General features: G+C 39.0%; 1 protein-coding gene across 2 annotated transcripts in view; it reads right to left on the bottom strand.

The window, feature by feature from the left end:
• Window positions 1-21,546, bottom strand: part of Ing3 (inhibitor of growth family member 3) — a 30,477-nt gene extending 8,931 nt beyond the window's left edge. Inside the window, exons 1-9 of one of the 2 annotated variants that reach the window (XM_008828884.2) lie at window positions 21,382-21,546; window positions 21,071-21,142; window positions 18,766-18,866; window positions 17,308-17,373; window positions 6,130-6,226; window positions 4,238-4,309; window positions 2,694-2,813; window positions 2,261-2,418; window positions 1,545-1,738 (exon numbers count right to left, since the gene is read on the bottom strand). In XM_008828884.2, coding sequence (XP_008827106.1) covers window positions 1,545-1,738; window positions 2,261-2,418; window positions 2,694-2,813; window positions 4,238-4,309; window positions 6,130-6,226; window positions 17,308-17,373; window positions 18,766-18,866; window positions 21,071-21,142; window positions 21,382-21,409 — 908 coding nt within the window. In that variant the 5' untranslated portion in view covers window positions 21,410-21,546. The remainder of the gene's footprint in view (window positions 1-1,544; window positions 1,739-2,260; window positions 2,419-2,693; window positions 2,814-4,237; window positions 4,310-6,129; window positions 6,227-17,307; window positions 17,374-18,765; window positions 18,867-21,070; window positions 21,143-21,381) is intronic. The other variant, XM_029561505.1, reaches the window with a different exon arrangement.

The following is a 21,546-nucleotide window of genomic DNA, read 5'->3' on the forward strand; positions in this document are numbered from 1 at the left end:
AAAAACTCCAAGACTGTCATATCCTTAGACAAATGTAATTTCTTACTATGTGCAAAATATGGATCCTTAAATTTACAGACAAGGATCCCTGTCACCACCCATCAAAGAAGCTTCTTTTGTAACAGACAGACATTATTACAGAGTTTTGTAACTGGTCATACACAGAGATTTTGAATTACCCAAGCCTAAATGGTACATCTACTATGCAACCTCTACACCTAAGGCTCATCCTCATCAACAGGGGGCCAGGAACACAAAAGGTCACAAATGGCCAAAGCATAGAGAATAAGAGTCTAGAGTGTGGGTCCTTGGACACGACTCCTTTATTAAAATTCACCCACCCAGGGTTCAAGGACCATTGCAGAAGAGGGGCAGAAAGCCTTTAAGAGTCAGGGAGGAGGTACATGACCATATGGAAATAGAGTCCTATAGGCTCCTGGAAGTCTTCTCATACGAACCTATAGCAATGGTATCAGCATACACAAGATCCATACAAACTCAAGCAGACAAAAACCCAGCACAGAGCTGTGGAAATGACTAGCAGGCCCCAATGTTAGTCGAAGAATTATTGGCAGCTGATTACTGCTAGGTGAGGAAGAGCTGATCTTCTTAAAGGGAGGGACTCTAGATAGGCTGACTAGACCTCAGTGGATAAACTTTCACTGAGGGACATCTGGGGACACTAACTTGGTATGATAGGCCTTAATACAAATAACAGAATGTATGAATTCCAGTGGGAAGGTTCTGGGAGGGGGCCAATGGGGAAGGAGATATAAAGTTGTTCTGTGTGAAATACACAAAAATTCAATAAAAAGGAAAAATAATATATTTAAAAATAAATTTAAAATGCAATTATTAGATAACTAGTTCTTTTGGCCTAAGATTTGGACTTTCAAGAATCCTTTGTAGCCCTGGCTGGCCTGAACTTCCTAAGTAGACTAGGCTGGCTTTGAACCTGAATCAATCTTGCTGCCTCTGTCTTCCAAGTAAGTGTTAAGATTATAGGTGAGCACCACTGTGCCTGGCTTGAATTTTCACTACACAAAATCTTGCATATTCATTACATGAGATAAACAGTGACTTACGCTAAATTTTTATTTCTATGGTTCATACCTTAAGTCTCTCACATATGAAATCTAGGATATTTTCATATAATCAATTCTGGGGACACAGCGAAAATTCAAAAACTTTTCAACTAATCAAAATGAAAAATCCTGTGTAAAAAAGCTCTGTAGGATACAACTAGCATTAATTTACCATGAAGCACACAAATTACAAATGAAAAATAGTGCCATAAAGAGTTATGCTTATAAACCTGAGAGAGCAAACAAAAGTTCCTTATTAGCAAATCCTAAAAAATTAGCTCTAACACCCAAAAGACTTGACTCCTTCAAGGTGAAGCAGCATAAACAAAGATACCCACATACCTCTCCAGGTTCACTTTCATCCACTGCATCCTGCAGTGGGTTAATATCTGCAGGCCTAGCACAGGTTCCAAGCAAACTGAGTCCTGACAAGGTACAGGCTAAGGTGATAAAACTTACTTGCTCTTTCGGCCACTGCGTGAGTCAGCTGCTGAGGAGCTGGCGTTCTGCGTCAAGGTTGTCATGAGAGCTGAGGAGGAGGAATAGCCAGCTGCTTCTCTGGGCATTGAAAATTCTTTTCCCAGCTGAAAGTCATTATTCTTAAATGCTTCATAACTGGCTTTTAAACTTGATGTTCTTCGACCCTCTTTCATCTTAAACAGACATCCAATGACAGCATTAAGATATGTAAATATGTATATTTTCTTTTTTGAAAAGTTACAAGTTGCAGGGTTGTCTTTACTACTGACATTCAAGCTCTTCATGTAGATTTAAAATAATTTTATGCTAAATTAGAAAGTAACTGCGGGGCAGGGAACATCTTAACTTGCAATGTAGGCAAACTACAGAAATTCACTAACTCCAGCCAACTCAAGTCCAAAAGAAAGCCCTGGCTGTGCAGAAAGAACGAATCGTCCTCGTGTGTGCTGTGGACTGCAGATGAGAACACAGCATGAGCAACAACTGGGCAAAGGGTCTGCAGGTGATATGCATGATGCATCGCTATCTGGCTGACAATTACATGTCCTTCAATGACACTCATCTATCCTAAACAACTGAAAATCAAAACTGTATAGTATCTGAAGACTCTCTGGTCACATCTAGCTATTCCTGTTAGGGTCTGCCACTGATGTAAACAAATGCAACATTCGGCCTCTACACCTTTTACTTTTTACCTGTGCTGTAGCTTGCACTGCTTGAGCGGCTGCCATGGTGATGGCCCCTGCGCCAGTCCCTGAAGATAACGAGCCAATATTATAGGATGCCAGAGGTTGGGAGGAATTCACATTGTAAGCACTGTTAGAGGAGGCTGTGGAATTATTATTTCGACAACCTGTATAAACGTAAAGAAATAAAAATGGTTGCAGAGAACATAATGTTACTGAGTGTAAAATACACTATTTCCCAACACAGATCTAATCATTTAATTTTCAGTTGCTGTACAATGAGTCCACCAAATAATGGAGGCCATTTTTCCTTTTTTCTTTTCTTCACATATAAACTTTACCAAGTAACAAGCATGTGAATTATTAATGCTGAATGCTTTTATTTTCCTTTATTCCAACACAAACAAAACAAGCAAACTCATATTTAAGAAAAGGAATTTACCCAGTGTATTTTCCTTAGAAGCATCAGATGTAAGGGTCGACAGAAGTGCTTCAGACTTGAACTTCTTTTCAGGAATATGATCTGTGGCTGTATGGTGAGAAGTTGGATTGTATTTCCTTTCTGAATAAGAAGAAGGAATTCACATGTTTTTAAACTTACAGTGCTACCAAAAGGATAATGATACTTCTACTACTTCTACCCATTTATAAACCAGCATAGTTATGATCTAGGTTGCTATGAAACAGGCCATTATGTTCCCTGGAGAAAAGCTGGACAGTCTTTGTCACATATTTTATTAAGACAGGAGACATTTGCCAGCCATGGTGTCATAATCCCAGCACTCAGGAGGCAGAGGCAGAGGCAGGTGGATCTCTGTAAGATGGAGACCAGCCTCATCTATATAGTGAGATCGAAGCCAGATAGGCTATAGGAAAACCATGTCTCAAAAAAGAAAAAAAAAAAAAGTACATATTTCAGATATTTTAGAAACTCTAAGAGCAAAATACTAAAAATAACCCATGATGCACTAGTCTTCATACCATGAGAGGAAATCCACTTGAAGAACATTATTTACTTGGGGCTAGAGAGATGGTTCAGCTCTGGCTGCTCTTGGAGAGGACCCAGGTTCCATTCCCAGCAGCTACATGGCAGCTAATAACCATCCAAAACTCCAGTTCCAGGGTATTCAACACTCACTTCTGACCTCCATGGGTACTGCATGACACAGATACACTTACATACAAGTAAAAAATAAAATAAAATACTTCTTTTTTTAAACTAGCATTTTATATATTTTATTATTTTTATTTTATGTGTATGAGTGTTATGTCTGGATGTAAGTAAGTGCACCCGTGTTGTGCGATGCCTGCAGAGGACAGGAGAGGTTGTCGGACTGCCTGGAACTGGAGTTACGGACAATTGTTAGCTGCCCATGTAGGTGCTGGGATTCGAACCTGGGTCTTCTGAAAGAACAGGCAGTGTTCTTAACTGCTGAGCCATCTCTCCAGCCTCCATAAAAAGAAAAATAAAATATTTTTTAAAAGAACATTATCCACCATTTAGCATAGCTTTCAATTAACCCTTTATTCCTATCAAGTTGACTTGTCAAAAAAAAAAAAAATGTAGCAATGAAGTCAGTTAACTAACCAGTCATGCATCCAACAATTCCTTTACTCACTAACTCATCAACCATGACCTCAAACACTAGGCTAAGCACTGGGGACGCAAGGCTGAAAGAGACAAAGGGATGCATGAAGCAGGATACTGTTTAGTTCGGACACAATACTCAAGATCTGTATGTAGGGAATAGATGCTACCATCTGTCTCCATGTATTTCACAGAAAAGAGACTACCTGTAACAAATTAAATATGCTTTGCCTAAATGCAAAAGTCTACAAGTGCAATGAAAGAGTGTTTTTAAAAAAGTAAAGAGGATAGTTATTTCACAATTGGTTATGCAGAGCTAATAAAAGAGAATAGAGAGGTGATATTCGTAAGGAGTTCAAAATTGTATTTAAGATTTAGCTGTCCTATGGCAAACTTACTTTCCACTGGAGTATGTGAATGAGCATGGTGGTTATTCACTGGCTGTGAAGGAGTATCTAATTCCAAAGACCCTAGAAAGAGAGGCACAGCAATAAACCAGGATTAAATGTCACCATAGAACTTAACTTTACATGTCACCCAACTACAAGCAATGTGTCCCTCACAAAACAGAGGACCCAAAAACTCTGATGCATGTGTCTGCATGAGTGTAGACAGATGTGCTGAGGGTTACTTCCTTCAATTCCATCACAAACAATCCTTTTTCTAAGTGGTAAGATTCATTCATAAATATTCACCTGCTCAAGGTATGCTAATATCTCATTAGGGTTCACCACAGCAGGTGCCATATAATGGATGAAGGGACATTACAATTCCATTTATGACAAGTTCTAGAAAATACAATCTAGTATAAAAGAGTAGGTGATTCTAAAGGTCTAGGTGATAGGGGTATTAATTACTGCATTAAAAAATTATTTCATCATTAAAATGATGTGATAATGATTTCCTAAAAGACGATAGGGCTTTTGCTTACAAAAAGTGAAAAATAGCACTTCTAATACCAAGCTTTAAAATCCTTCTAAAGAAATTCTCTGGGTTTACCCTTGATCCCTTGAGATAAAATTATGGCAGGGAGGCAGGATAAAGCAGTTTTTATAACTCAATCCAATTCAGTTTTGTGTGTGTGTGTGTGTGTGTGTGTGTGTGTGTGTGTGTCCTTAGAGTGGAGGCTTCTTTGACCTTCCCACAGCAGTGAATGGGCAAGGGGTATCATCACTCACAGCCACTGCCAGCACTTCCAAAACAGAAAGAAGGGAAAGAGCCTAAAGAAGTTCTCCAGCACCCACTCTGCTCCCTAGGACTTACTATCCTCAGACAGGGTCTGAGAAAATATACCACAAACAAAGACGATAACTATCTAAAGTGATGGATTTAAAGGTACAGTTCTCACTAACAGCTTCTTGACTGGCTTCCCCAGCTGACATCACGTGCCTGTGTAAACACAGCCCGGAAATCTTGCAGTGTCAAGAAACCCGCTATCTGGCATCAGAAACAGGAACAAGTTCTTACCAGTGAATGAACCAAGGAAAAGGGTATGTTGGAACACCTTAACTGAAATTAGAGTAGAAATCAGCCCCAACACTAATTTGGTTCTATTCAGTTCTACTCAGTAAGTGTCTCTCTGGACCTACCACTATACTACCTGGATTTCTGCATTTCATCTATTTAGGTTGGCAGAGATGTTAAATCAGTTAAAGGCAGAGAGATCTTGATGACATTTTGAATATGTTTCCTGAGTTAAACACAAGAGGTATTTAGAAGTAAGTTACAGCAAATCAAGTTGAGCCTTGCAAAGCTTCTAGAAGTTTCAGAAAGGCTTTTTAACAAAAGAGGAAGTGTTGTGGAACCAATGAAAATCTTTCTCAATACACACAGGTGAGGAAAAGCTTTAAGGAATTCTTGAGGGGGAGGGGGACCACCAACAATCTGAAAGCCTAAGCATGTAACCAGGAAGGGCAAAGTAAGCACTAAGGCCAAACATCAATCTCTTCTCATTCTTGGCTGGTGCACTTCTGTAACTCCTCATCCTTACCACTGAGCAATCAGCACATCAGCACATGTAGACACTACAATGGAAAGACTTGCTCCTAATCAAAGTACTCTGGATACTGAGGCAGGAAGACTGAATTCCAGGCCAGCTAGGGCTATCCAGTGAGATCCCAGCATTATGTTCTCCTCATAGAGAGAGTGGGATGATATTCTGTGTTATCCCTCAGTGTCCAAGACTGTCCACCAAAGGGTGTCATCTGAACGGCTTCTGTGAGGCAGCAAGTCCTCAGTGACTTACACATGAACTCTCTAAGACTGATGAAAAACTGTAAATTTTACTTACGCCTCTCTAATATTTCTGTAATTCCAGCATTATCTGCTTCCAGCTCCATTTTAAACTTAGCCAGTTCCTGATCCAGCTTTCTCAAGTGGCGATCTACCTGTTTCAAAGAATATCAAAGATAACACCAAAATATGGGACACTGTTGAGTGAGAAAACTTACCATCTTTTTCTTTCCCAGTGAATCTACTTAGTACCCTGAAGCAAGTCAACCAACCTATGATACCTTAAGCTGTTAGGCTAAATAAGTTTTGTTTGTAAGAAACCAAAGTCTCAAATTTGTTAGAAAATATTCCACATTCATTTAATTTTTAGAAGGAGGCTATGAAAATTAAAGCAAAACAGTGTGCAAGGCTTCAGGGTGGGAAGAGTGGCCAGAGGGCTGGTAACTTTTCCAAACACTCCTGGTTATTTTCAGCCTGATCTCTATGGTAAGGCCATCCATGGTGCCACTCCAGAACTGCTACTTAGACTAAGGAAAGGAAGACCCACAGCCTACAAACAAAGGGACAAATGTAATCTATATTGTACAGCAGAAAAGTAGACCACTTTGCTACACGTGTTCACGCAAAGGGTTCTAACAAAAGGGAGTTTTAGCGCAAAAATTCATTTCTGAAAAGGCTTGGTTAAAATGTTTTAGTTTTTTATTTTATTTTGTGTGTATGTGTGTTTTGGATGCATGAATGCAAGTGAACCTGTGTCTTGTAACGTCCATGGAGGCCAGAGAGGGTGTCAGAGAGTACCTGGAACTGGAAATGGTTAGCTGCCATGTAAGTGCTTGGAACAGAATCCTGTGGTTTTCTGTAAGAGCAGCCAGTGTTCTCAACTACTGAGGCATCTCTCCAGCCCAATAATATTTGTAATATTACTGCCTTAGTTAAGATATCAAAATTTTACCACTTACCTATAGATCTTTTAACTAACTTCAGAAAATTATGAGACTTTCAGCTAAGAATGTCTTAATGTACTTTTAAGTTTTAATGTACTTTTAAGCTTAATGTTAAACATTTTTCAATACCCTTCAAACTACTATTTTGAAGTAAAACAAAGAATCCACAAAGAATATTTTTGTTACAATACTGACAAGATCATTTTTCAAAATCTAGCCTCACTTGATCACTGTTAAGTGTTAGGGATATCTTTCTTACACCAAGATGTGTTACAATACAACATGACAAAAATTTAAGTAAGTTCAATTACATAATGTGTTTTTTTTTAAATTTTTTTTTCTTTTTTTTTGAGATGGGGTCTCCCTGTAGCCCCAGGGGCCTTGAACTCACTATGTAGACCAAGATGGCCTTGATCGCACAGAGATCTGCCTCCCAAGTGCTGGGATTAAGGGCGTGCACCACCAAGCTCAGCTCTACATAATGTGTGTATTTCTATCAGGAGGAGGAAGGAGACAAACAGCAAAAGATTAGGTGCATGTCAGACGCTGAGGAGGAGGTCAGGCAACCCACAGTGCTTGGTACTTTGAATGTCTATTCTAGTCCTCACGCTAATTATTTCTAGACATTATTTTTTCAGCTTTATGAGAAGAAAACTAAAAACTAAAAGCTAAGGCTTAGGTTAAATAATGTGCCCAAAGTTATGTTAGGGATATTTCCTCCTATTCATAGGACACGCAGGTAGCTTTTGATCATCATTTTAATAACAACCTTTCAATAACAAAGTATAAACACAGACCTCCATCATTCAAGGTGACTCATTGTCAGAATAAATCTCAAGGGTAATCAGAATACTCAAATATTTAAGTTCCAAAACACAATACAATGGAAACACTCCATCATTTTCTTCTCTAAAATTATACTAATAACGAACATTGAGCCTTTGTTAGGTACTGAGCTCAAGGTTAAATGGAGAGACATTAGAATTCAGCCAACAAGTCAAAACTCTAAGATTTTTTAACATAATAAAGGCTATAAGAATATATAGTATAAATGCAACAAATGAGCAACAGTTCAGAAGAAGTTGTATAAGTAGTGCATAAATAAAAGATGTAACAGTGTGGGCTGAGATAGACACAAAGAAGGTATCAATGACTTAGTGAAAAATGAATTGTATTTAAATGATCATTAAAAAATGTGTAGCGTCCTGTAATATAAGTAACAGTGAAGGAAGATGGCATAATCTCATTCAAGAAGGTGGTATTAGGGTGCCATGAATGGGTTTCCCCCCACACCAAACATATAACTCATTCCAACTCTTCATTTAAAACTGTTTTATTTTATTAAATGTATTGCTGATAAAGTGAACTAGCTACCTCAGGAAAGACCATAGAACTCAAAGAATTAAAAATCCTCAAGACTCATTTCATAACTAAGTAGACAGAATAGTCTTTACCACCCTGATCTGGACAGCTTTGAAAATGGCTCCTTATCATTCTTGATATGTAAAGCAATTGCAAACTAATTAGTTTCACAAGTGATTTATTTTTCTTAAATTTATCATTGCTAGAGATCAGGAAGTAATTTGACAAGAATATTTAATTTATAAAACACCAATATGCAGACATGTAAACAGGCAGTAAAGGGCTACTTGAATAAAATCACATGCCTTCCCTCTACCCACAGGAATGGAAAAGACCTGTTCTTGTGGGTCACTGTAATGACGATGCAGAAACCAGGCAGAGCCAGAACTTAGATTAAATAATCCCTCTATGCACACCTGACTCTGTAAGGCTAATTCATAGTAATCAAAGTGATACTGATCTATTTAGGAGATACTTTGCAGTTATCATAGATTCCCAACTCAAAGCTAAACACTGAATCTAATTATTGACTAATTCCCCATTTATTGGCAATACATGCTATCTACAAAAGTTTCCTTGTTCTAAAACCCCAAATCACATTCTATAACCCTCATTATTAATGGCTAAATTTAAACTACCATTTTTTTCCAGAACTCTTTTGAGCCAAAGAAAACATTATTTAGCATATTCTTGTTCATAATGAATTTAAGTCACACTTGGCTCCTTTGCATAAAATGAAAAAGAACCCATCCATTAATATTTTTACAGAGTTGAAATACTTAATTTTTATTTCTTTTTTTCCTGTTTGAATCTCCCAGTTTTCCAACATTTAAATTAAAATTACATATAGGTTGTAAAAGGTATCTACATGATCTACTGCTCCCATGACAGTCAAACTTTCTAATTTAGACATCAAGCTTGACCTATCAGAATGAGCAACCAGTTCATTAGGTCCTAAGTGGACATTCATAGCAATAAGAAACAAATTTCTATCCATGAAAGGGTTATAGTGATTGAGGGTTAAACTGGGGGTAGGGTAAGGGAATGAAACACTGATGGCAAATATTCCCTGATGTCATAAAAACAGTCTTTTATATTTCTAAATTGTATTTGAACCAGATGAAGATGTGAACTATCCCTTGGCTGAACCAAGTACTGGAGGCCTGAGCACATAAGCTACATCTAATAATCTTCCTAGGAGACAGAGGCAGAAGGGACAGAAGAAAAATCAAAAGGTCAAACTCACATAATATATTTCCTTAATTAGAGTATCAGATGAAGAACTCTCAAATTTATAGGTAGTATATGGGTCTGAAATTTAATCATCTTAGGAACAGGCCAGGACATATAAAAAGAAGCAAGTTCAAGGGTATTTATTGGGCAGCCCCAGAGACTGGGAAAAGCACTCAAGCATTAACTAAAAGCTCAAATTTTATCAGAGTACATATAAATCAACTTTATTGGGTACTGCAATATAATATGTCTTGGACAGTGATAGCTGACTAAGGAACACAAGTATTTAATGATGGTGAGTAGAAGGATTCCAAAAGGAATTTATCTATCTATCTATCTATTTATCTATCTATCTATCTATCTATCTATCTATCTATCTATCTATCTATCTATCTATCTATCTATTTATTTTGAGGCAAGGTCTCCCTGTTGACCTGGCTGACCTGGAACTCACTTAGTGTAGACCAGACTAGACTCAATCTCACAGAGATCCACCTGCGTCCCTCCCCAGTGCTGGGATTAGAGTTGTGTACCATGACACTCAGCTTAGAAGGAAATTATCTTAACATCTGTTGATATACTATATGGTTTCTTTCCTTAATAAATGACATAAATGACCAGTTCAATGTCAGTCAAAGAAAGAAATCAGTTTACTGTTGACGTTAAAAAGTAAAGAAAGTATTTCAGTGCAAGAAAAATTCAGCAAAATAGCATTTTATACAAACACTGGAGCATGAGATCAAACACAATTGTAGACATGTTTAGGGCTTCCTACTAGGAATGCTCAGGGTTGAAGGACAGACTTCAGCTGTTTTTGGATTTAGGGATGTTTACATGTAACACTAAATATCTTGGGGACAGAATCAAGTCTCAATACAAAAGTCACATATGTGTCATATACACATTGCCTGAAGATAATATCAAGTCAACACCCACAAAGCTTTACTTTTGGAGCATTTCACATTAACTTTCAGATTGGAGATGCTCAGCTAAAAAAGTCTACTCAACTATTTCAAAGTCCACCAAACTGAAATCGGAGGCACGTCTACTCACAAACATTTTGGGTAGGAGATATACTACCCATGCCTTTCACTCAAATTTCTACTACTGATATTTCAGGAAGAATAATTAATTTGGCAGGGCATATTGCTAAAGCATTTAATATTTTAGGCACTTTTATTTTTTGTGTATGTGTGTATGGCATGTGCATGCCACAACATAGGTAGAGAGGTCAGAGGCCAACGGATGAGAGTTGGTGCCTCTCCTTCCACCATTTGGGTTCCAGAGATCAAACTCAGGCAGTCAGGCTTGGCAGCAGGCATCCTTATGGGCTAAGCCATCTTGCCAAGCAAGATTTAATATTTTAAAAATGCCCTTCTTGCTAAACAATCTGCAAATCTTGCTTTAGAAGAACTTTCAAAATTATCAGAGGCAAAAAGCTATCTAAACTGAAGAAATTAACAAAACATGAGAATAAATGAAACAGAATACCAAAAAGATGAGCAAAGACAGGATCAAGAAGGATCCTGAAAGACACAGTAAAATAAATGTAGAAGAAAACACCCGTGGATTTCAAAGACAGACACAGCAGGCTGACATGTATAGTTTAGAATAAGCATATGAGTTAAGGTTGAAAGTCTGTTTAAAAAAGCTACTCCATTTTCCCAGGAAGATGAAGACATTAGAAGGACAGGCTCTAGAAATAGGACAGGGTTTTCTAGAGAGAACAGCAAAGCTCTCTCGGCTGCTCTGCTTGTTAGTGGTATATACATCTGTCAAAATGCAAATTATATACGTTGTGCATGTATACTGTATTCCTTCTGATTACAGTTGAGTTTTTAAAAAGTATTAGAACTACAGCATGCTCAACAAATGGAGAGGGAATACTTAGTGAGTAAAATGACCAGGACTTAGTGAGTAAAACAACCAAGCCATGGTGATTAAGTGTGTAGAGATGGGAACAAAGAGTCTATCAGGACTTCAGCGTCTTAATCTGAAAAAGCTCAAGGATAGTGGATCTGAGACAAAAGCAGGGATGAGAGGTGGAGGCCACAGATAAAAGTTAAAAAGTAGTCTAGGCTTGAGGGACTGCTGTCTAATTTTTAAAACTAAGAGAACATACGGAAAGGAATTGAGTATTTCTCCACATGGGTAGGGAACACAGAAAGCATCTGACAGAACAATTTATTGTAGTGTATGGTAATGGGTCTTCCCAATCCTTTGGACAGAGAACGAAAGAGGAGACGAGAATTACCTATGGGCAGCACTGGAAGAGTAAGAAGAACACAGGCCAAGCTGAGGGACAGCACCATTAGGAGACACACTCGGAGAAAAAGAAAGGCCACAAAGGTGGAACATTTTTAGTAGAGCCCTCAAGTGAAAATACAGGATCAAGAAAGTCGAGGAAAAGACAATGGTAAACAGCACTCACCTCCCAACAGAGCAGTTAAAATGGACCAAGAACACTCAGTGGATTTAGCAATGAAGTTACCAACTCAAGTTTCAGAGGATTGGTACACAGAATCCAAACCGAAATGTGTTATTAATCACTTGAAGATGAGGGAACATCAAAGAGTTTGAATGGGGAACTCAAGAAGACAATGCTATGGACAGGATTTGTTTGTCTAGCTGTCTCTGATGTAAGCATATGTAAATGCTGTGTTATAAAAACCAGAAGGTAGAAACAACAAAGACAGAAAAAAAGAAGGAAGGCAGGAAGGCAGGAGGAAGGGAGGGAGGGACGGAGGGAGGGACGGAGGGAGGGACGGAGGGAGGGGAGAATAAAATTCCTAAGTGATAGAGCAAAATCATAGAAGGTTTGGGAAGGGATACGAACTGCAGAAGTGAACATTCAGTTCACGACAAGCCTGGGCTCTACAGGAAAATCCTATCTCGAAAGAGAAGAGGGTGGGGGGACTAGAGGAACAAGAAATGAGGTAGAAGAGTAAAGCTATAGAAAAACATGACTCACTGCATAGCTGTAAGGCAGGAGATAACTGCCTGGAGATAAATGCAGAAACAGTCATCAAAAAGCCTCAAATCATATTCTCGTCAATGCAAGGCAAGACCACATGCCTGGGAGGTATTTGTGGACATGAGGGCACTACTCTGGGGCAGCCAAGGGGAGGAACAAGAGGGAACTGGCTAAATTCAAATGCAAAGACTAATGGACTAGTAGTGTGCAACGCAAGGGCCTCATTTCCTCATGTACTGCAGATGGAACCTGAGCTTTATGGCTGTCTGAGTATCTCCAGCTGTGCTAGTACACGTGATGACTGGTGATTTTCAGAGCCAGTAAGGACACTCTAAGATGCCAATGATATGGAAGGTACTGGAAAACATGAATAAAAGTTTCAAGAGCTCCAGTAGAGTCTCGCTTGGGTAAGAAATGGATGATAATGTAGAAGGACATGCAGAAGAGATGCAGGAGGTGATTCAGAGGCAGAGTGACTCTATATGATGCTCAGGTTCAGCAGGTAGCAAGTGGAGAGGATCAAAGTTTACACAAAATGTAGGTGACCAGGACGTAAGATGACTTCACAGGAGAACAACTGTGAACCACAGGCCAGAATCTTAATAAATAAAGGGGACTGACACAGAAGCCATTAAATTTAGATGACAAAAAGGGTAACAGATTATGAAATCACACAGAAGGATTTTTAAAAACTAATATATAGGGGTTGGAGAGATGGCTTTGTGGTTAGGAGTGTGAACTGCTCTACTTTGCCTTCAATTGCTGTGACAAAACAGTCTGACCAACACTAACTTGGTGAGGAGAGGATTTATTCTGCTACATCTCCAGGTCACAGTTCATCACTGAGGGAGCCCAATGTAGGAACTTGAGGCAGGAACCTAGAGGCAGGAACTGAAGCACAGGTCATGGAGGAGTGCTGCTTGTTGGCTTGCTCCCCTGGCCTGTGCTCAGCCTGCTTTCTTATACAATACAGGGCCAGGGGTGGCATCGCCCATGTATTTAAAAAGTACATAAATGCTACATATTTTTTTCTAAATACACGAAATATCTTAAGTACGGGCATAACAAGTAAGACAGCAAAATATTAAAGCAAGGAAGTGAACTAAGAAACTATAGGAATTAAAAAGCAAGATCTCAAGAGAAGACTGATATAATCATTAAATGAGGTAAATGTTATTAAAATTATTCTTATACTCAAATGACTTTTTTATGTTTACAGATATTAGTCAAGACTGAAACATGCTGAATGAGATAATGCCATTATTGTTCTGGATAATTACCTTTTATTTTGCTATAATTTTCTAATAAAACATTTTTATTAGAAAAACTGATTGGGTCAGTTCAGAAATGTTTTGCTTTCATTCTGCAACTAAACAAGGTCCAGTGTACTCTACCCTTCCTTTGATTATTTCTCTTATGAATTTGTTTTTATAGAATAAATATGAATAAAAGAGTCCAGGTTATTAGAGCCATTAACATAATCCTACTTCTTGTCTGGCACCAGGACTTGATAGCAAACCCTATACTCTACTGTTAAAGATCACCCATTTTGGTCATTAAGATAGAGATATCAAGCTGGAAATGCAAAGGAAACTTCCTTCCTGCTGGCTAGCTTTCACTGTGCCAGAAGAGGCTATGCAGGCTGTTCTGGGAGAAAAAAATCAACAACAGTCTTACCCAGGTGTGAACCCTGTGAGTCACAATAATGACCTGCTAGGCAAGATGTGCCCTCTGGTTTAACAGTGGCATGACTGTCATGAAGGTACCAGATTGCTTTCTAATTGCATTTGTGGCATGCTCCACAGGAGGGAACTCATACGCAGAGTACCGTAAAACTGGTCAAGAGCCCATGGCTGGGAGGGTCAGAGGCTGCAGAGGAGAACTATGCTTTTGCTCAACGGTCATGTTGTCAAATCACTTTCTAAATACTCATGTTTATATTCATAGTTTAGTGCTGACTGAGTAGTCTGCACCAGAGAAGCTTCTTATTGCAGCAGAGATGGTGGTCAATGCAAACATTCAAAACTGGTCAAAGTACCAAGAATAAGAGATGGTAGAGTTCTCAGTCCTAAACACAACATCATTGATGTCACCTCTTCTAGGACTCAGGGAACATTGTGGAAGAGTAGAAAGAATGTAAAAGCTAGAGGATGGGAGATGTGAAGCTAAGACGTCTGCTGGATATGCCACAGCCCCTGCACTCATGAGCTCACTGTGCTCATCTGCACAAGATGGCACCCGTAAACATTTCATCATGGATGGGGAAGGGGCCTATGAAGTCCCACCCTCCCTGTCTATTCGCAGTTAATGGCTGCTGGGGGTTGGGGTATCATCATTTTCTTCAGTTGTATAACCATATGCTGCCCATGCTCCACTAAATAACCTCCCACCCATGATTGTACAAGCAACTCTAAACCCAGTGAGTCACACAGAAAAAGAAGACAGGAAAGTAGGAGGGGACTTTATGGAAACAAGAGGAAGGGGGGATTAAGGGGAAAATGACTAAAATTCATTCTATACACGTGTGAAACTGTCAAAGAATAAAAATAAGTAAAAGACAAACAAAAAAAGGATATAACTCAACTGCAAAATATACCTCTACCTTTAGTAAGATATTAACCATTTTAAGAAATCGCAGAATGGCAAATACTGCGTGTGCAAAGAAGCTTTGCTTTTTAAAATCAGTTTATTTGCAACTTTCCCTTTTAACAACTTTTCAGTTAAAAAATTAATTAAATTCCGCTACATAAAAACAAAAGCATATTTTTTTTTTTTTTACTTTTTTTTTTCATTTTTTTTTCTCATTGCAGCTGGTTTGTTTGTTTGTTTGAAGCAGGGTCTCCCTGTAGCCCCAACTGTCCTGGAACTCACTATGTAGACCAGGCTGGCCTTGAACTCACAGAGATCCGCCTGCCTCTGCCTCCCAAGTGCTGGGACTACAGGCATGCGCCACCACGCCCGGCAAAAGCATATTTTTATATGACAAATATATTCTAGGGTAATGTAAGCATTTGCAATGCACATTACATAACGTGGGTAACTTTCGACGTAGCTTTAAGTGGCAAGTTGACACAGTCATCAGGGGGAGGAAATGCCTAGATCAGATTGGCCTGTGAGCACATCTGTGGATGACTGTCTTGATCGCTAATTGATATGGGAGGGCTTAGCCCACTGTGGGCAGTACCATTCCATGGAGAGTTGGTCCTGGGCTATATAAGAAAGTTTAGCAAGAGCTTGTGTGACCCAACATGTATGTTCCTCCATGATTTCTGCTTGAGCTTCTGCTATGACTTTCCTCAATGAAGGACTGTAACTTGTGAGCTGAAATAAATCCTTTTCTTCCCTGACTGGATTTTGGTCAGTGTTTTATTATACCAACAGGCAAAACTTCAATACCTCTATATTGTATCATGCTCAGTAATGACATTTTATCTACATGTATTTCTTCAGTAATAAAACTATATCTAGGGGGTTGGAGAAATGGCTTAGCGGTTAAGAGCACTGGCTGTTCTTGCAAAAGACCTGAGTTCAAATCCCAGCACCCACATGGTGGCTAACAACCGTCCATAGCTCTAGTTCCAGGGGATCTGATGCCCTCTTCTGACCTTCACAGGCATTGCACAACATACATGCAGACAATATACTCATAATAATAAAAAAATCAAAATTAAAATAAAATGTTTAAAAAATATATATCTAGAAGACACTGCAAAAATAAGAACCAAAATCTATAATCTCAAGTGAGCACTGTTTTTTGCTTCAACTTACTTTGGCACAAAACCAGAAAATAATAGTTTCTAAGATACATACTTTAAACATTTTATTAATTTATTTAAATTTTGTGTGTATGAGTGTTTTGCCTCCATGATGTAAGTGCACCTGTGTCATGCAATACCCCTGGAGGCCAGAAGAGGGGATCAGATCTCCAGGAACTGGCATTGAGCATGGTTGTTAGCTGACATGGGGATGCTGGGAACAGAACCTGGGTCCTCTGCAAGAGCAGCCAGTGTTCTTAACCACTATGTCATCGCTCCAGACACTAAAATATGTACTTTCAGAGAAGCTTTGCATTTAAAAAAAAAGATGCTTCACATTTGTATGGTAATGTTCCCATAATAACATCAATTTGAAAACAAATATACAAGGTACCTGTCTTCTTGGTGATTTAAAGCTTTTAGAAATATTACTACTACTATAAGAAACATCTCTTTTTTTACAGTTATATAGTCTAAAATTTCCAAACAATTTTGCACCTGACCTAGTTGATATAAACCATGCATTAACATCCCTTAGGTATAACACTAATACAAGTAATTCTCTTCCTAGTTTTAACCAGACTACTAAGAATGGTTATTAATACAGTACTATTAATTACATTTTTATCACAAAAAATAAATTTAAAATAATACAAGCAAGTGAGCATATTACCTTAAGAGAAAAAGAGTTAAGAAAAGTCAACTCTTGTCAAAATTAAAATAGTGCCCACAATCTTAAAGCAGTCTTCAATAAAAGATATGGGTTTTGATCTACTAACCAAACATCATGGACCTCTATGATTCTTTCCCACAGAAACCAAGATATAGATATGGAACTCTCAGATTACATACTACCAAGAGAGATACTTCAGTTTCAGTCCATTCTTCCTATTACATCTAATAAAGTAGATGGCATAATCCATAACTCTAATATTTTACGGCATAATATGCATAACCATTTTACTTACCAAGTCATATATCTGGTTTGCCAATTGTACCTTCTCATCTGCATCTTCCAAAGCCTTATAGTAGTCCTGAATAAAAATATTTCCATTTTCAGAATTAATAAATGATCTATATACTTATATCTATATCTATATAGATAGATAGATAGAAAGAGAGAGAGAGAACAGCCTACATTTTCATTATTCTATCTTGTTATCACTTGGTCACCCTACACTATCTACAAGTCTCTCAAGACTAGGAGGTGGTTGTAAGAGCATTAGCAATGAAAGACATAAAAATAAACAGCTCCAATTCCAGACTCTATACTAGAAAACATTATGTGAGTTAATGAATAATATATGAAACAAGAAAAAGAATAAGATTTATCTAACATGTAAAACACATTTATGCTCTGTTTTAACAACTTTTTTTTTATGTGCATGAGTATATTGCTTGAATGTATGTAAGTGCACCTGTGTTACGTGCAATGACTGTGGAGGTCAGAAAAGGGTGTCAGGTCCCCTAGAACTGGAGTTAAGGATGGTTGTTAGCCACCATGTGGGTGCTGGAAATTGAACCCAGGTCTTTTGCAAGAACAGCCAGTGCTCTTAATGGCTGAGTCATCTCTCTAGCCCAATTAACAACATTTTAATAATAAAAATACAGCTATAGAGAGGATTCTGATCTGCACGTTTCTGCTGTCCAATTGTTCTGTAACTCATTATTTAAATTAGGCATAAAGTCATACCATCCAAATCATTCTCTATATATCTCCAGAGTATAAAGCAAATTATTTCTTTAAAAAGAAGACTGTATGAACTTCCAAGGATGGCTAGACTTTTGAAGGTATATTCAAATTGTGCCACGCCAACAACTTTTAGGTAAAAGCAATGATCAGTGACCCTTGAATTTGTACATGCAATCTCTTTGCCTACACCCACCTGGGTCACCAGGTATATTTTAAGCCAGGACCACTTCTCTCACAGAGGTCTTTTTTTTTTTTTCTCTCTCTCTCCTAATAGAAACAATCTTCCCTCCAGGTAGAAGAATAAATAACACAATTATGGACCTTTTAGTTTCCAAATTAATTTTTCTATTGATCACTTTTTAGTTTCCAAATTAATTTTTCTGTTGGGTATAGGGAGGTATTCTTGCTCAGCGATATTCAAAGTCCTGACCTAAGTAAGTCACAGCTACATGGCAGTCAGAATCAAAACCAGGTCTCTGAAGCTGGTCCAAAATATGCTGGAGGAAACCAAATCGTATCTTTATAGGAAACCTTAGGTGCGAATTGAGTTTGCAAGCATTCAAATCTCGAAGAAAGCTCTTAGTCCTACCAAACTAGTAAAAACTCAAGAAGAATTACACGAAGCTCCCTAAATTATTGATAACCTTTCCTCATTCTGACACCAGAAACTACTTCAACTGCCTCTTTCAGAGGTTCCCACTGCTGACTGAACCCTCCAAAGTGTGACACTTACTTTTTTGATGGATGCCATCTGCTCTTCTCTCCACTCGGGCTTATTTTTCTTCGCATTCATAAAGAATTCACTGACTCTTTGCTCTAGTTGATCCATTGCATCTGACATAATAAAACATTCTGTACTTAGCTAATAAAATTGCTTTGATTTGGGGAGAGGAAAAGAAATCTGGTAATGTGTTGCTTTTACTCTGATAGGGCCTTATATACATTGTGCTTATATATGGTACATAGTACCTTAATTACCTTAGTTTTTAAGAGTTATGCTTTTCTTTACTGACTTTGTTATTTCCAAACCTCTTTCCAATAATCAGGGCGGAGTTGGTAACACAGAAAGGGTCCTGTACTACAATCTTTGAATAGTGTAGTAATGAAATCAGACTTAATGGTATTACGTGGGCTGAATGTGATAAAATCCAACTGCTTACTCAAGTGCTACTAGATAGTTCTCACATTTCTTTTAATAAGAAAAAGTGATGATGATATTTTTAAACCCCTGCCATACAGCATCCTGCACTCCTCATTTCATCTTGGAGCTGAAGATAGCTTGTGTGATCATCTGTTCACTAATACGCTATTTACTCACTCAATACACTATTTATTCTATATGTTTTCCAAAGCCTGTACCAAGAATAATCATGTCAGTGGATGAAGAGAAAAATAAATAAAAGGAATGCTTGTAATGTAAATGGAGGCATTTTCTTACCATATTCTTCTTTGAAAGATCTTAAGTGCATAATAGCTCTTTTAAAGATTCTGAGATGTTCTACTGTTAATTTTAATATTTAAAGAACATTCTAAGTAGCACTTCCTAATATTAGATACACTGGTAACTTCTGTTAACACATAATGCTATTAACTTTAGACAATGCTAGGTTTGTAAAAGATGCAAGCCTGAAAATCCTGTTATGTGTAAATTCTAAATCCAAATTACCACAGAATTTTCCAAAAATGTAATGAGTTTTAAAAGTTCAAATAATCCCTTATTTAATGCCTATTTGTATTGGGCAGTATACATTTTATTTTTATATTTTTGCATTATTTAAAATCTGCAGAAGACTGTCTTTTTACAGGGGCAATACAGTAGGGGTCTATTAGATGAGAGATCAGTTATGTCCTAAAGTAAAGTCATCTCTGCCATCAAACTGCTCAATCCAACAAGAGTGTGCTTCTGAAAATGTTTACTATTCCAGTTAAGATTAAAGTGAAAATGGAAAACCACATGTACAACTGCCACACTCTAACAGGCTGAGGGACAATGTGTCCCAAGAGATAGCCCAGGGGCTGAGAAAGTACAACCAAGAACAGCAGGTACGGAAGTGTGGGGGTGTGGGAAAGAAAATCGGTTCTTAGCAACCCCAACTGGCCCTTGAGCTATCTACCTCCAATCTGTTATTTTTCAAAGAACAAGGTTAATTTTGATAAAAGGTCACAAAATACCAAGCAGCTACTAACAGAAATAAAAGTGGAGCCAGGCACAGTGGCCCATGCCTGTAAATCCCAGAAGCAAGATCAGGAAATCAGGGCCAGCCTGAGCTACATGACACAGAAACGAGAGAGAGAGAGAGAGAGAGAGAGAGAGAGAGACAGACAGAAACAGAGACACCGAGGGAGACCTATGAGCTTCCTGAGCTTAGGGACTTTAATCTTACTCAAAGCTTTACCCCAGGTCCTGGAAGAGCACTTGGCAGAAAGCAGAGACTCTGTATAGGCTTATGGAATAAAGATATTGCAATCATGAAGAGAGACAGAGACAGAGACAGAGAGCGCGAGCTACTAATTGTCTAAATTTTTATAAAGGGTAAATAGAAAGATTTCAGTAAAATCTTTTTCTCTTCCTTTGGCTGAGTAAATATGCTGCTGACAATTCAAGAGTGTATCCTATATTATGCAACTTGTCAAAATTCGTCATTCCAAGTTCACTAGTGTGTCTAAAGGGCCGCACAAAACCTGTGCCTCTGTGCATTTTTACTCTTGAAGAATTCGGAATAGAATGAACTTGTATGAATGCTGAAATCCAAGTAACACAGACTCGAGCGCAAACCTCTTTAGCATCATACGGTTTTCCACTGCGCCACACACAGCACCGTCATTCCCCATAAAGGTACACGAACATTTTATTTTCTGCAGTGCCTAACATGTTCTGGAATGCCTGTGCCCTGACGCTTGCACCAGCAAAAGCAGGAGAAAAGTAGCGCGGGAGGACGGCCGACAGCAGGGCGCCGGGAGCTCCCTGGCCGGGATGCCGCGGTGGGAGCCGGGGACCGCAGGGACCGCGCGCGGGGCCGCCGAGACGCGCCACTTACTCTGCACCTGCAGATCCATCTCGCGCATCTCCGTGAAGCGGTCCCGCAGGTCCATGGGCAGCTGCTCAATCACTGTCAAAGGCAGAGTCCGTCAGAGGGGCGGGGCCAACGGCGAAAGGACGCGCTTGCGTCGTGCGTGCGTGCGTGCGTGGGGGGGGAGGGGGGCCGGCAGCTCACAACGAGGCTGCCAGTTACCGTGAGAAAGAAACATCCCCCGCTCCCCCTCCCTCCCGCCATCCCGCCCGCCCGGCCACTCGCGCTCCTGGCCGCCTCGGGTCCCGCCGGCCGCGTCGCCGGCGCCGCGCACTCACTTTCCAAATAGTCCTCTAGGTACAACATCGCGGCCCTCACAGCTGCGGGGACGAACGGGTCCAGGGGTTTATTTGTGTCACTCGCTGTCGCCGGAGTTTTGTCCCTTCCAATATGGCGCCTCCGCTAGCAGCACCCGCTCGACTCCGGCAAAGGCAAAAAAAAAA

Source organism: Nannospalax galili, unplaced genomic scaffold (assembly GCF_000622305.1).
Source record: "Nannospalax galili isolate Female #2095 unplaced genomic scaffold, S.galili_v1.0 scaffold413, whole genome shotgun sequence".
NCBI lineage: Eukaryota > Metazoa > Chordata > Mammalia > Rodentia > Spalacidae > Nannospalax > Nannospalax galili.